Below are 17,631 nucleotides of genomic sequence, written 5' to 3'. Positions count from 1 at the left end.
ATAACCATCATGCAGCTGCTTCAAGACAAACCAGCCATAGTTAACTTATCAAAAACTCATAACCCACAGTGGTTATACTTCTTTCAGTCATTAGACTGGGGCACAACCTTGAATTTTTTTTTTAGTTGAATGAATCAGCTCCAGTACTTATATTTTAAACTTGGTACTTATTCTATCAATCTCTTTTGCCAAACAGCTAAGTTATGGGGATGCAAAACACATGAACACCGGTTATCAAGTGGTGGTGGGACAAACACAGACACAAAAACATGCACACGTAAATATATATATATACATGTGCATATATATTTATTTATATATATATATGTATATATACTTATACATATATACTTACACATATATACTTATACATATATATACTTATACATATATATACTTATAAATATATATTCTTATACATATATACTTATACATATATACTTATATATATACTTATATATATATATACTTACATATATACTTATATATATACTTATATATATATATATATATATATATATATATATATACTTACATATATATGCATACATACATACATACATACATACATACATACATACATACATACATACATACATACTAGCTGTTAGACCCAGCATTGCTTGTGTTTTCCATGTTAAAGTTAAGTCCACCTTTGACCTTGTATTCAAATCTTGTACATTCCCCATGTCAACTATTACCCATTAAGATGTTATATCTGGTTCGGCCGGGATTTTTCCCAGTAAACACTTTTGACATACTCCTACATACTGGACCATCAAAAATTTCAGTCAAACTTTTGGGTGTACCTCGACCCATTGAGAGTGATGTTGGTTTATTTCTCTCCCTTTAATGCTACCCTCTGTACAAAATTGATCAGCGTGTCCAATCTCAGCCAAATCCAAAGAAAAGTGTTAAGGTTATGTCATAAAATAGAATCTACATGACCATTTGCTATCAAAATCGGACAAAAATGCAAAAGCTGCAAGAAAAATAAAATTTTTACAGGAATTTCTATTCAAATGCCCGATTGAGCTTACAAAAATCGATGCTAACTGAGCATTATCAAGTTTTCGAAGAGCATGTGATCTACCTATGTGCCAAAAATCATTAACACATAGTCAGACAGACACCATTATACATTTATGTATATAAATATATATACATATATATATATATATATATATATATATATATATATATACATATATATATAAATGCATATATATATATATATATATACATACATATACATAAATGCATATATATTTACATACATATGCATTCATATATATACATACATACATATACACACATATATATATATACATACATATGTATGTATATATATATATATATATATACATATCAAAATCAAAATCAAATTCGATGACTGGCACCCGTGCTAGTGGGGTGCAAAGAGCAGCATACGAATGTAATCGTTCACAGTGCAGCTAACTGGCTTCCATGCCAGTGGCACATAAAAGGCACCATTCGAGTGTGATTGTTACCAGCGTTGCCTTACTGGCACTCTAGCCCCATGCTAGTAGGGTGTTAAAGGCATCATCCAAGCGTGATCGTTGCCAGAGCAGTTATCTGGCCTCCATGAGGGAGTAAGAAAACAAACAAGTCAAAAACCCTGCTCAACATGTAGAAAAGATGTAGATAGAAACTCTATAAAATGTACCTGGTGAAAGCTTTGGACACATAAGAGGTGCAGTAATATCAAAGGAAGGTTAGGAAGGAAAATAGATTTTGTGTGTGGCAGATGCACAAGTACAATAAACATTAGAAACATAAAGAAAATAGACGTCATCAAATGCTTGGGAGATACCTAGAAGTTGATAGTCTTCATTATCTAGGTGACCAAGCCAGCAGTGAAAGTGGATGATCTGAGAGTGTAGTTGCTAGAATAAGAATAACCTGGGCAAAGTTCACAGAGCTTCTACCTCTGTTGGTAACAAGGGCCCTCTCCTTCAGAGTGAAAGGCAGACTGTGTGTTGCCTGTGCATGAACTGCCATGCTATAAGGCAGTGAAATATGAGCTGTGACTGCAGAGGGCATGTGAAGGCTTGAAAGAAATGAAGCTAGTATGCTTTGCTGGATGTGCAATACCAGTGTGCATGAATGACAAAGCATAAGTGTCTCGAGAGAAAAACTGGGCATTAAAGGCATCAGATGTAGCATGCAAGAGAGACAAATGCACTGGCATGGTCATATGATGCATATGGAGAAGAACAGCTGTGTAAAGAAGTGCCAATCGCTAACTGTGGAAGAGGTAGACTCAGGAAGACATGGAACAAGGTGGTAAAGCATGATCTTTGTGTGCTGGGCCTCATGGAGGTGATGACTGGTGACAGAGACCTTGGTGATATACTTTGCTTGAGAAAACTCATCAAGCCAAGTGAAATCATTGTTGTGGATATTGCTGGCATCATGTAAACGGCTCCCGCCAAATTGTATCCATGAATGTTGCTAGTAGTATGATCCTTGAATGTTGGGCCTCACAGAGATGATGTCAAGTGACCAAGACATTGGTGATATGCTGTGCTTGAGAAGATTCGTTAAGTCAAGTGAAGCCATAATCATGACAATTGCCAGCATCCTGTAAATGGCACCCATGAATTTGTACTCATGGATGTTACTGGTGTCATGTAAAAGGCACCCATTACACTCTTGGAGTGGTTGGCATTAGGAAGGGCATCCAGCTGTAGAAACCATGCCAAATCAGACTGGAACCTGGTGCAGCTCTCCTGTTTACCAGTTCCAGCCAAACCATGTAACCTATGCTAGCAAAGAAAGTGGATATTAAATGATGATGATCATCATAAGGTTATATATTTAAACCTCACTTCAGCCATTGTGTTGTACTCCTGATCAGGACACATAACTCTAATTGTCTCACAACAGATGCCACTCTGTTTTCAAACAAAGATGAGAATCCAGAATTGTAAAAATAATTGCTGCAACAAAACAACCCTGACAATGCAAGAATGGGAAAATGGATTTAAAAATATCAGGAAAAATAATTTGAATAAAATTGAAAAGAAATTCAATTTAAAATGAAGATATTTTAAATCTTACATTTGCATGTTTCATTGTGGACTTCTATGTCATCCAGGTATCCATATGTGTTCCCTCTGGAATTAACATTTGCTGTCATCTGAAAGATCAGCCCGAAATTTGTTGAAACTGGGAAATCTACACATGCTGTGGTGAATTTTTTAATATCATTAAAATTTGAAGACCACAATTCATTCCGTGAATAAGAGTCATAAGTAATTAGTGCAAACTCTTTCATATTTCCTCTCATTCGGTATTTGAAGGTGACACTAGAATTTTCCTTCACATCTGCTTGAGGTGACTGTATTTGAAAGTTTGCATTTTCAGTATTTGTTCTTGAATAAATGTATAAGTATTTGTTTGTGTCTGTAAAATAAAGAAAATAAGCAAAATACATTAATATTGGTATGTGGTTTAAAATAAAGTTTTTTACACATACCGAGTTCTTTTGAAAACACATCAGGGTACATCTTTTTCAATTTTAATTTCAATTTTTCCAATGCTTTCTCTGACACGAACTGTGACACGTTCATCTGGTTTGTAGTGAAATTCTTCGATGGAATTTGCAACACCATCCACTGAAAATGATTCTGTTGTATTTCTCGAATGCAGTTACAATTCTGTTAACTTCTGTAGTTGCTGCTGTTGCTCTTGTTGTTTGACAACTGCTTTCAGTAACTCTTCCATTTTGGTACTATTCGAAACCTCGTTGCCACTGTTATATCATACATTCAGATGGTGTACCTTCACCAATGACATACCTCTACTCAACTACCGAACTCTCACTTCTGACGACTTGACTCAACAGAACTCAACGTCTAGACCACTGACAGCTCCAGCTCACTCTACTTGACACTCTTTCTTTATTATAGGCATAAAGCCTGAATATAGAGGGAACAACACAAGGACAGACAACATAAAATGTGGGGTACATAGAATGTGATGTATGAAATATGAATATTATATATGAACATATGATGCATGAAATATGAATATATTTAGGCATGGGAGTGGCTGTGTTGCTTATGAACCACATGGTTCCAGGTTCAGTCCCACTGCATGGCACCTTGGGCAAGTGTCTTCTACTATAGCCTCGGGCCGACCAAAGCCTTGTGAGTGGATTTGATAGACGGAAACTGAAAGAAGCCCATTGTATATGTGTATGTGTGTGTGTGTGTTTGTGTGTCTGTGCTTGTCCCCCACCATCACTTGACAACCGATGCTGATGTGTTACGTCCCCATAACTTAGCGGTTTGGCAAAAGAGACCGATAGAATAAATACTAGGCTTACAAAGAATAAGTCCTGGGGTCGATTTGCTCGACTAAAGGCAGTGCTCCAGCAATGGCCACAGTCACATGACTGTAACAAGTAAAAGAGTAAAAGAGTATAATGAATAAGGAATGAAAAATGCAATGGCTTACCCACTCCCCAAAGCAAGCAGTTCCATTTTACTGTTCTCATTAATCATAATTTCATCAGTTGCAACAACAACATTGTCACCAAACTAAATCAACAACTCAGAATTGCTCCACTCAATGCTCCTCGTCTAGCTATCACGTCCACTATTTAAACATATCGAACTCGCCTACTTATCATCTAGGAGCGCTCACACAACAGAAAACAGCTGAGAAAGATTGAGTATTTACCCTCAGAATGGTAAATAACCAATCTTACAGTAAATACCTAATTTTTTTCAGCTGTTTTCACAGCTATATTGCATTCAAAATTTACTTTATTGTCTGTAATGTATATATAATGGTAAGATCCAGGGATCCAAGTGTAAGAAGTTTGTAAGCTTAGAAACATTTATGGATTGATGACAGGAAAGGCATATGACTGTAGAAAATCTAGCCCAATTAATTCCATCGAACATACATAATCATGGATTGATATACATTAAAATGTTGATATATATACTTGTAATTGCATTTATGTTCATAGACATGACAGAAGTAAATAGACACTCAAAATATAGTCTTATGTTTATTTTTAACTTGAAAAGGTTTATACTTTTTATTAATTGGCATTTTTATGTTTCAGGTTCATGCCATCTACAAAAGAAGCCTTGGAACAGTCCAAATTTCAAAGAGGCCATATTGTGGGTCAATCTGAATGTGGACTTAGTGTTAAATCGCAGAAAACTTGGGATCCCACTTTCTACAGTTAATAAAATGATTATGCAATTCACCAGAGAGGAGAAGGAGTCCACATCATTTCGCCCAGGTTGACCAGGGCCCTCTGACAGAACTCTTCGCTTTATTAACAGATGTGTGGAGGATAATCCTTGTTGCAAGACTTCTGACATAGCAGAACAAATGGATGTCAGTCCCAGAACATCTATCAGGTATTGCTACAAACTTGGCTACTGTGGCAGAGCAGCAAGAAAGAAGCCACCTCTTCAACCAGCCAATATCAAGCAGAGAAAAGATTGGGCCAGTGAGATGGTGGAGAGGCCACTAGCAATTTAGACACTGTCATACTCTCTGATGAGCCCAGAATTGCTGTATTTCCTGAGAGTGGTCAAGTGTAGGTGAATTGTGAAGGAAACATAAATGCAGTAAATATGTGAACATATTGCAGAAAGAACTCCTTCTAATCTTCTCCAGTGGTGAAATGATAAAGAAGACTCTCTAATGATGGAAGATGAGGTTTCTTGTCACATGGCTAAAAAGAACCAAAACTGCTTGGAAGAGAGTGGCATTAAAAAGCTTCCATGACCAAGTCAGTCACCTACTGAACACCTCTGGGGCATAATGGACAGGACACTTTGCAAAAAGAACATGAAAACATCCTCAAAGTCAGATATTTTTATATTACTGCATGAAACTTGGCAAGAAATTCCTCAAGAGAATATCCATAATTAGTATGCCTAATAGGGAGGGCCCTTGCATTGAAAAAGGCAAGGAACATGTCAACTAGATATTAAATATTCACATTATAATAATTAATAAATAATTTAAATGCAAAATTTCAGATTTAAATAAATTTTAACGATTAGAGGGGTGTCTATTTACTTTTGTCATGACTGTATACATGTGTATAATCATATGATGACAGTTTGGATAACAGAAAATGAAATTTACCGCTTGAAGTTGAATTTTGGGATACAATTCTCCATGCAAGACTATATTTGTATACTGTATATTTGCATGTTTTGCTTTGAAAGTCACAGTCAAAAGGACCTGCAGTAATATATAAAAATATAATGTAAAAGAAAGTTTGTGCATCATAATTCGAAGAACTGAATGTCTGCATTTTCAAAACAGATAAATTTCTTTGAAAGTTTATCTTACTGGAGCAGAAATATTTAAAGGAAAAAGGAATGGTTCTCCCTTTACTTCCAATTCAAATAATTATTAATTAAGTTACAACAATTTTATAATGTCTCTGTATAGATATTAAAAAGAAAAACATCTTAAACCTCAATTTTTTGTCTTTTTTTGTATGAAAAATATAATTTGTGATGAAACTATAATGGCTATTGTTTTTGAGTCCAAATTTATCCTATTTTAGATTTTTTTCTTAAAGTATGCATCATGTATATTAACATACTGAAATAAAAATTTTTTATATCAATTAATGAAATTAAGTAAAGGGGTAAGCTGTTTTTTGCTGTCTGGTACGTGTACATATATGTTGGGGTGTGTGGAGAGACAGTTATAGCTTAGTCAGGAAGAAAAGGATGTTGCCATCATCTTTGCTATCCCTCTAAGATAAGTGAGATTAAATTCTTAACACTTTTCTGTTGGGATCCCTGTTTATTTCAGTTTTGATTGTTGTTATTTAATTTTTCTGACCTTGGTATCTTCATTAGGATGAAGAGTATGATCCTAGTAACTTTCATGCCTCCTCCACCTTAGGTTCCATGCCTACTTACATGGCTAAAACTTGCAATGTATGATGTTATCCCAGATATTTAATGCACCATAGCTAGTTACATTGAAAGCTAGATATCTGGGAATCTCATCATCCATTGGATTATTTGAGGGCCTTAAATAAAGATTTCTACTTCATGTAGGACATTTCATACAAGTCATCTTATGGAATGATTTGAATTGAGCAATGTTGTCGGTAGAATTTCTTCATACAAAGCTATATCAATAGATAAATTTAAAATCAAACTTAGTACTGCAAACTACTTAAATATTTGTGTTATAAAAGAATTTTCAAATATACAACAATGAGTTGTACCACTCAGGGGACTTCTTTAAAATGTGATAAAATGGCTGATTTTGCAGTTAATTATTTTCATGATCACTGCACAATACCTATGAACAGATACAAACCATGAACTTTATTTATTCAACCAGTAGTTTTCAGCTAGATTTTTTTTATTTCATTTATTGGTAAAAAAAAACCAAACTAATTATTTTACTGAATGTTTTCATCGTACCATTTATGTGGCTAAAATGTGTATTTTATGAGGTAATTCCGAACAGTTTACTCAATAAAGTTATTAGAAGAGAAGAGATCCTGTATTATCTGACAGTTTTACAGTTGTTGAATTTAGTGTAGCATAACAATTAAAAATGACCAAACTATTAACTTCAGTGCTCAAATTTTGTGTTTACATAAAAACTTGATCAAAGAAATCGCTATTTTTTTTGTGCCCCATTCCTACATATATTCATTCCCCTAGGCTGGGTTTGAACTCAAAATCTTTATTTCTTATGCAGGTTTTCAATATTTTGCTATTACTGTATAACTAACAGAAGATTGACTAGTGTCTGAACAGTGTCAATGAATGAATATAATACTCTAGAGATGGGAGCAGTACTTTGCAGATACTACATTTACACTTTGTAAAGTACAAATAGCTACTCATTGTTGAATTGGTTTCCTTTATGAAGGAAAAACCTTTAGACTCTTTAATATACATGCAAAACTTTGAATTTCTAAGCATTTCATGCTGGAATTGACAAACAACTATGCCAAGTTTGGTTTATAAAGTGAGATTCTGCTTTGAAGAAAGAATAAAAAGTTCCTTTAAGAGATATGCAAAGGTTTTTCTAAGTTGGGAAAAAATTCATTGAAAGAGAGTAGATTTATTTTGGATTTTTCATGATTTTCTCCTAGCACTCTACTCTCTGTTTAACTATTTGAGTTGCCAAGCTAGTTACGGATTCATAGTACAGATATTTTGATATATTATAATACAGTGGCAAATTCTACCAAAATATCAATTCAACAATGCTTTTTTACTAATACTGAATGGGCAGTGTAATCAATTGTACTTATAAACCCCAGTCTTTTCAATGTTGATAGAATTTGTTCTAGAGGGTAAAATAATGAAATTAACTGTTTAGGCTAGTGCAATACCTCTTCATTTATATCTACCCAGCGATCAAGTCAATAATAGTTACTCTCATCATATATAAACAAGCCCTGTCAATTTAGCAAACCATTTTACATATGAAAAATGAACTTTTTAAACATTACCAGGGCATCCTTTTTCTTCAATTGCCACATTGTCTATTGCAATGTCTCCTTTGTATGAAGATCCTCTTACAGCTACAAATATGATTTCACTTATGTCATTTGTAATAGGTACACATGCTTTGAGCCAATATTTTCCTTTATTTCCTTTCATTGTCCAAACTATTTCTTTGCTTGAAGATAGTTTAGCTAATGATTTACTAGTGTTAAATATGACATATAGCTGACCAATTTCACTTCCAAACATGTTGTATACAAACTTCAGATTTTTCCCTTTGACATTAGAAACTAGAAATTTCAGTTCTGCTCTAGCATTAGGCTTTCCATAAGAAGCATCTGCATACATATAGTATCCTGCAAACAAGTGAAAACATTAATTTGTTAAAATTTAGACAGTGTAATTGGATATCAAAATTACTGATCAATTTTTATGAAGAAAAATTTGATATTTAATGGGATTATTTTAAGTTAATATAAATGTTAACTCAGTTGTAATATATCGGTTTTAAATTTAGCACAAGGCTAGCAATTTGGGGTAAGTCAATTACATCAAATCCAGTGCTTGACTGGTGCTTATTTTATCAACTTTGGAAGCATGAAAAGCAAAGTCAGCCTCAGCAAAATTTGAATGTAGTCGGACAAAATGCCACTATGCAATTTGCCCAGTATGCTAATTATTCTGCCAACTCAGCACTTTACTCACTTGTAATATATTAAAATTTTATCACTTAACTTTCAATAAGACACCATTTAACTTTCAATAAGTTTTCAAAAATGAATAAAACTAAAGGATATAAGATAATTGGTGTAGACATGGCAGTGTAATTATGAAATTCACTTTGCAGTTGACTGAACTCTGATTCAATAAAATTGATCCCCAAAACATTCAGCATAACATATCTTTTTCTATAGTCCTGCTACAATAACTTGAGACTAAATTTGGTAGATGGAAGCAGTACAAAGTCCATCAAACACACACACACACACACACACACACACACACACTCGCACATACACACACACACACGCACACACACGCATATATATATATATGAGTGTATAAAGATTTATATACAGAGAGAAGACCCTTGACAGGACTTCTTACATGCTAAAAAGGGCATTTAAACCCAAACCATGAAAAAAGAATTCTTAAGGCACACTGTTAATGGCACTAGAGTGAACCAAATTAAAAAATTAGTTAATCCTATACTCAAGTTTCACTATTAATATAATTCAAAACTTGAGTATAGGATTAACTAATTTTTTATTTTGTTCACTCTAATGCCATTAACAGCATGCCTTAAGAACTCTTTTTTCGGAGTTTGGGTTTAATTGCCTTTCTTAGCAAGTAAGAAGTTCTGTTAGGGGCCTTCTCTTGTGTGAAAATCTTTGTACACACCTATATATAAAAATATGTGATGCCTTATGATTTTTATTACACATGCGAAGCACTGGTAATAAATTATTTTAATTTTTTACCCTCATATTTACACTGCATATAAAAATATATATTAAGAAGCATCAGGTGTGGTGTACAAGAGAGACAACTGCACTGGTTATGTGTTATGTATGAATGAGGACAGCTTTGTAAAGAAGTGCTGATCTCTAACTGTGGAAGAGGTAAATTAAGGAAGACCTGGGATGAGGTGGTGAAGCATGACCTTTGAATGGTGGGCCTCATTGAGGCAATGATTAGCGACCGAGACCTTTGGAGATATGATGTACATGAGAAGACCCAGCAAAATAAGTGAAATCATTGCTATGGCCTATGCCAGTGTTGCATAACCGGCCTATTTAAGAGTTCCCTTCAATCGTTGGGCAATGTGCTGGGCTTGAGAAAACCTATTGAGTCATGTAAAAAATTGTTATCATGGCCAATAACAGTACTGCTTGACTGGCACCCATGCCAGTGACATGTAAAAAGTACCATTCAAACATGACCAATGCCAGTGCTGGTGGCACAAAAAGCACCATTCGAGTGTAGTTGATGCCAGTACCGCCTGAATGGCCTCCATGCTGGTGACACATATGCATATAGTGTGTGGGTATATGCATACTGATGTGCTGGTGTGTTGTGTTTGGTGCCTACTAGTAGCAAGAGCATCATTGGATGGGTGGGTATAGAGGTTTGTTGTTGGATTAGGGTTTAGCAGTGCTAGGGGAAGAAAGAAAGAAAGAAAAGAGCATATATACATATCCATATATGTATACATATATAAATACAATAATCAAAAATTACAGAAGATACACAAGGCTAAAAGGTCTGGATGGATTAGTATGTGGTCCATGCAGCCAGCAGAAGTTATGTACCCTGCCCTTGCTTATGAGGCAACCAGACCTAAGGTGGTATATTTGGGTTGTCTGTTCACACACACACACACACACACACACACTCACACACTCACACCAGATAAACACATTCAGGTACTCATGCAGTAGTTATAACCACACACAGATGCATACTGGCAACTAATGTCAGTAGTAATTCTCACTCCATTCCCTAGACAGCAAAGCACAACCAACATTCTTTCCAACCATGCAGTTCTAGAAATGCAGATTGGAATTTCTATCTGATGTTACAACCATATCATTACCTATATCAACAAGATCATATTGCCCAATAGCAACGCACTCTCCAGTAGCCCCTTTGAACTTCCTTCATTTGTTTATGTAAACTTGAAGAGCTAGGATTGTGATACAAGCCCATAAAACTTCAAATTACGTGGAGCTGAATGAAATAATTATTAAATGATATATGTAACTCCAACCAGGCTGTTCAATAAAAACTGAACAGTGATATGTTGTCTATGATGGGAGATGCCATCATCTATGTGAGTATTTATCATCATCAAAAGGTGGCGAGCTGGCAGAACCATTAGCATGCCGGGCGCAATGCGTAGCCATATTTCATCTGCCGTTACATTCTGTGTTCAAATTACGCCGAGGCCTACTTTGCTTTTCATCCTTTCGGGGTCGATAAATTAAGTACCAGTTACTCACTGGGGTCTATGTAATCGACTTAATTCATTTGTCTGTCCTTGTTTGTCCCCTCTATGTTTAGCCCCTTGTGGGTAATAAAGAAGCATATATATCATCATCATCAGCATCATCATCCTCATCATGACCACCATCATTTAAAGTCTGTGGTCCATGTTGGCTTGGGTTGGATGATTTGACCAGAGCTAGTAAGCTCAAGGGCTACACCATACTCATCTGATTTGGCATGGTTTCTACAGCTGGATGTACTTCCTAACACCAAAAGACATGTGCCAAACATTGGATGGTAAAACCTGGGTTTAAACCAGAGACCTTTAGATCTTCAGTCTAATTCTCTCCCAGCTGAGCTATTTCAGCTGGCATATATATATATATATATATATATATATATATATATTTCAACATATCAAAGGGAAATGGAAAATTAATTATATAAAATAAAAATAAACATTCTCATCGATACTGAATGCTAACGGGAGAAGTTATAAGATTAAAATAAATTAAGTGCAGAAGTGAAATAGTCCAGATGGAGCTGTGCGCATACCATTTACTATGGCTGCTGGATTGAATTATATGCTTATAAAGTAGCATTCAGTATCGATGAGAATTTTGGGGAGTACGTAATGTCTTGATTTAGAATATAGCCAGTATGTAATTGTGCATTTGTTCCCATATACTATGTGTTGTGCATATAGAACATCCTAACGAGGGGAGTGTCAATTTTAAATATATGATATGCTTCATATTAATTGGCGCATCTCCGAAACGGCCCGTAGATGGACTTTTATGTATTTTTATAAACTTGTATATTTATCTTCTATGTAGATTTTTCTGGAATTTTAATTCGTCTTTTATTATGTCATTGTGTTTTATTGCCCCAAATTTTTTATTGTAACGAATTTATACTAAATGTTTTATGAGTTTAAGCGTAAATTCAAGGTGTTATATATACAACTTTGATTCTCTTGTATATTTATATATTTTTATATGATATATTTATATATTACTAAATTTTTTAACTTTTAAACGTCAGGCTATATATCTGTTCTGTAGATATAAATGAATATATTAATATATGTATGTGTTTGATCTTTCTGTGGATTTTGTAATGTTCCTTTAGTTGCTTCTCGCATTGCCACCCCTCGGATTAAAAAAAAAGTGTATACTGCTCGTTTGGGCACTACTATTCCAGTCTGTTATATAATCTTGAGCGTTGTTGTCACTAACAATCTCAAGATATAACTTTATATTTTGTAACACATATATATATATATATATATACATATATACATATAAATGTATACATATATATACATATAATTTCAACAATTGAGGGTAAAATTAATTAATTAATCAATTTCACCAAGTATTCAGTATGCAAAGGGACCAATTAAGGCGAATTCAAATTATTACATTATATAAAATGGCTTAGTAAAATAAATTACTTTGCCGCATACTGAACTCATTAGAAATAGCAGCTAAAAAAACTTTTTTAAAACTATTTCTAATACTTAAAGAAAACCTCTCTCATATAGTGTTTGCTCTTTAAAAAAGTTTTTTTAGCTGCTATTTCTAATGAGTTCAGTATGCGGCAAAGTAATTTATTTTACTAAGCCCTTTTATATAATATATATACATATATATATATATATATATATATATATATATATATATATATATATACATATATAATATATACATATAAATACATATATATATATATATATATATATATATATATATATATATATGTATAATCCCAAAAAGAAAACAAAGAAAGACTTTAACACATCTTTAATGAGCATTTACAATTGTTTCTGTACAAGCTCTACTTTCAGTGCCAGTTCCCGTATCCATATACATACATGCTACATGCATACACACATACACACACACACACACACACACACACACACACACACGCACAAAGTGTGCAAAGTAAAACAAAATAAATTAAACTTACCATTGGTTTTTTTTGAATAATCAGTGCTAGGCCCAGTTTCACTTGATGGAGTTGCTCCCTTCCCCGTCCTCCATATATATTCCTGAGGGTTCATACAACTAATTTCATATTGACAGAGCAGTGGATTATTAAACGTGCATACATGATTTGCGATCCCAGCTAAAATATAAAACAATAACAATAACATTCGTATGATGAAAGCTGGAGGGTATATCAGCCAAAACATTGTGTTAACAACAAACAAGATGAAAACAAATATCCGTCAAATGTAAATAATGTAAACATCATTGGTAGGTTACAAATTTAAATGTTAGAATGGTACTCTTTTTCTTGACACCAGAGAGAGGAAATATGATTTTTTACCAGATGTAATTTGAACTGAAATGAAGAGAGATGTAAATAAACACTATAAGAGTGTTAATCTTTTGCTGTACTGATTTTGCTGCTTGTATGCCCATTTAAAATCCTACTCTGTCTTTTACTTGTTTCAGTCATTTGACTGCAGCCATGCTGGAGCACCACCTTTAGTCAAGCAAATCGACCCCAGGACTTATTCTTTGTAAGCCTAGTACTTATTCTATCGGTCTTTTTTGCTGAACCACTAAGTTACAGGGATGTAAACACACCAGCACCGACTGTCAAGCGATGTTGGGGGGAACAAACACAGACACACACACACACACACACACACATATATATACATATGTATATATATAAGGCGGCGAGCTGGCAGAAACATTAGCACACCGGGCGAAATGCTTAGCGGTATTGCGTCTGTTGTTGCATTCTGAGTTCAAATTCCGCCAAGGTCGACTTTGCCTTTCATCCTTTCGGGGTCGATAAATTAAGTACCAGTTACGCACTGGGGTCGATGTAATCGACTTAATCCGTTTGTCTGTCCTTGTTTGTCCCCTCTATGTTTAGCCCCTTGTGGGCAATAAAGAAACACATATATATATATATATATGTATGACGGGCTTCTTTCAGTTTCCGTATATCAAATTCTCTCACAAGGTTTTTGTCAGCCTAAGGCTATAGTAGAAGATACTTGCCCAAGGTGCCATGCAGTGGGACTGAACCGAGAACAAGCTACTTACCACACAGCCACTCCTGCACCTATATTTACTATATCATCATCATCATCATCATCGTTTAACGTCCATTTTCCATGCTAGCATGGGTTGGACGGTTCAACTGGGGTCTGGGAAGCCAGAAGGCTGCGCCAGGCCCAGTCTGATCTGGCAGTGTTTCTACAGCTGGATGCCCTTTCTAATGCCAACCACTCCGTGAGTGTAGTGGGTGCTCTTTACGTGCCACCTGCACAGGTGCCAGACGAGGCTGGCAAACGGCCACGATTGGATGGTGCTTTTTACGTGCCACTGGCACAGAAGCCAGTCGGGGCAGCGCTGGCAATGGCCACGTTCGGATGGTTCTCTTACGTGCCACCAGTACTAGTATCACAGCTACAATTTCCATTGATGTTGATCGACTACAATTTCCAGAATTTGCAACTCATTAACTTTACCTTTATTTTCATTTTCATAAAAATAGATGCTACATTAGATACTGTTTAACTGGAATTATTGAAATTTCATTTGTCTTTGCAAAGTAATTTTTTTAAATATTATATAACTGAAACTTTTATCTTAAAGATAATTTATTTCACATTCTACAACATATTTTATTCCATATTATACAAAATAACTTGAATTGACTTTTCCATAAATAACTTTTCTAAAAACAATGTTCTAAGTCAAGGCTACATTTATATCATAGAGATAGTCTTTCTAAATGATTTTCAGGAGAATTGGCAGCTGTTTCTAGTAGGTAGAAGGTCTGTGACTTAATGGTTAGGGTAATTGGCTCATGAAATAAAGTCATGAGTTCAATTTTCTTGGTGGTGCATTGTATTCTTGAGTGAGACACTTTATTTTACATTGCTCCAGTTCATCCAGCTGGCAAAAATGAGTTGTACCTGTAGTTGAAAGGGCTAGCCTTGTCACATTCTGTGTCATGCAGAGTACACATCTGTGGAGTGCTCAGCTACTTGTCCTGCAGCTAGAGTAACTATATGAAACTTTCCTATTTTTAAATACATGTATTGGCTAGTGCCACCTGACTGGCACCTGTGCTGGTGGCATGTAATTAGCACTATTCAGACATGGGTTAATACTAGTGCCACCTGACTGGCTCCTGTGCCAGTGGAACATAAAAAGCGCCATGCAAACATAGTCAATGCCAATGCCCCCTGACTGGCTCCCATGCTGGTGGCATGTAAAATACACCATCCGAATGTGGTCGATGCTAGTGCCTGCTGACTGGCTCCCATGCCAGTGGCATGTAAAAAGTACCCATTGCACTCTCGGAGGGGTTGGTGTTAGGAACGGCATCCAGCTGTAGAAACCTCATCAGATCAGATTGGAGCCTGGTGCAGCCTATTGGCTTGACTGTCCTCAGCCAAACCGTCCAACCCATGCCAGCATGGAAAGCAGACATTAAACAATGACGATGGTGATGATGATGAATTGCATATGTTAGTATCATTTGCAGCAAACGAGGAATGACAAAGAATTTTTTTTTAAATTATTTTGTCCACAATATTAACATAACATTTCCATGCACTATCTTCACTAAATCTTCCTCATACATACTCAAAACCATAAAGGATAAATTTTAATGAATTATTTTTATTCATGACTAGGAATATTTCCATACCTTCTTTTTCTAATTTCACAGTTGCTTATAACAACAAATATTGACTGTTTTATTGACTGAAGATTTTCATAAAATAGCTTACCCATCTTAATGATAAAATGAGTACATTCAATAATTTGAAATAGGGAAACAGAAAAATTAACTGTTTTACAAACAAAAAATTTTAGTAAATTGGTTTCTAATTGCATTACATTTCTCTTTCTTCTTCCAGTCTCTACATCTTTATCATTTTTCGTTTGATCACACAGCCTAATGTGGTATTTGAGAGTGGTCATGGTTAGTTTTTTCCAGTGGTTTGTGAGGAAAAATAAAGTTTGACCAAAAAACTTATTTTTCTTTAAATTGCATATATGAATTCAATGAATAAAATAAGTAAATTGATTGTTTTTCTTTATTTCATTTCTCCATGTAAATTTCTTTAAAATTATCTTTTCTGAGGATAATGTATGGTGAGTTGATGAGGGGATGAATGATGCAGAGAAAAACATGACTCTTGTAAAATGGATTTCTAACATAAGAACAAGATCACACATATGAAATATGAATAAAATTAATAGAGAACTGAAAGTAGATTTTTAATTGTAGTTTCTTCAGTTGTGTTTCAAGCTACTGTTGTGTTTCAATTATATAATGTAACTCAGACAATTTTAAGTAGGAAAATTATACAACATATTCTATATTGTTTAAAATAATGATATATAAGATGACACAAGTTGGAGAGGACTCTTAAGTGTTTCCTAGGGCCTGAAAACCATGCTGGCCCATCCAATGACAACAACATCCCCAAGGCCAGAGCCAACCAGAGATGCACCGGTAATGTGAACACAGCCAACACCTAAGCCTGTAAATACATAAGATCAACCAGTGCAGCTTTGAAGGGATGCTTGTACAACCACCAGTCATCCTTCAGGGTCACAGAAAGATACTTCCTCACATCTCTAGCCATGTGTGTCACCTCAAAGATCAAGGTACCCCATATAATATCAAGTGGAAGATCTTAGAACTGCCAGATCTCTACATCAACAGGAGTGGGCACTGTATGCTCTGTATAGCTAAGCAAGCCAGAATACTTAAACACTCTATTAGGCTTGGCTTGTTGAATACTCATCAAGAAATATTCACACAAAGTATCCATTTCCAGTATTACCTGCTGCAAAATTGAGATTCCCTGTTTGCTGATTAATGGTATATGGCCATTTTGAACAGCCAGGGAGGGCATACATAGTAATGAACATGTGACGCCCTACAATCTCAATGTGCTGGATCCACCCATTACAAGAACACATGACAACGACCCTTAGACTGTGTTCAAAGTACATCCAAGAAAGTGACTTTATCAGATTTATCAAAATTTATCTCTGACATAATGAAATTAAAACATATTTCACGTCTTGTGTTTCTTTTGGAGTTCAGTGTATATGCATGTCAGTAAACCTAAGTTTCACTTTACCTTCTA

General features: G+C 34.9%; 1 protein-coding gene across 1 annotated transcript in view; it reads right to left on the bottom strand.

The window, feature by feature from the left end:
- Window positions 1-17,631, bottom strand: part of LOC115209483 (MAM and LDL-receptor class A domain-containing protein 2-like) — a 131,710-nt gene that overhangs the window by 77,184 nt on the left and 36,895 nt on the right. The window contains exons 10-13 of the mRNA XM_036501654.1: window positions 13,461-13,619; window positions 8,504-8,854; window positions 6,148-6,246; window positions 3,085-3,429 (exon numbers count right to left, since the gene is read on the bottom strand). Of these exons, the coding sequence (XP_036357547.1) occupies window positions 3,085-3,429; window positions 6,148-6,246; window positions 8,504-8,854; window positions 13,461-13,619 (954 nt within the window). The remainder of the gene's footprint in view (window positions 1-3,084; window positions 3,430-6,147; window positions 6,247-8,503; window positions 8,855-13,460; window positions 13,620-17,631) is intronic.

This window comes from Octopus sinensis, linkage group LG3 (assembly GCF_006345805.1).
Source record: "Octopus sinensis linkage group LG3, ASM634580v1, whole genome shotgun sequence".
Classification (NCBI taxonomy): Eukaryota; Metazoa; Mollusca; class Cephalopoda; order Octopoda; family Octopodidae; genus Octopus; species Octopus sinensis.
Note: the sequence above shows the minus strand (reverse complement) of the source record. Positions and strands in the feature narration are given on the sequence as shown.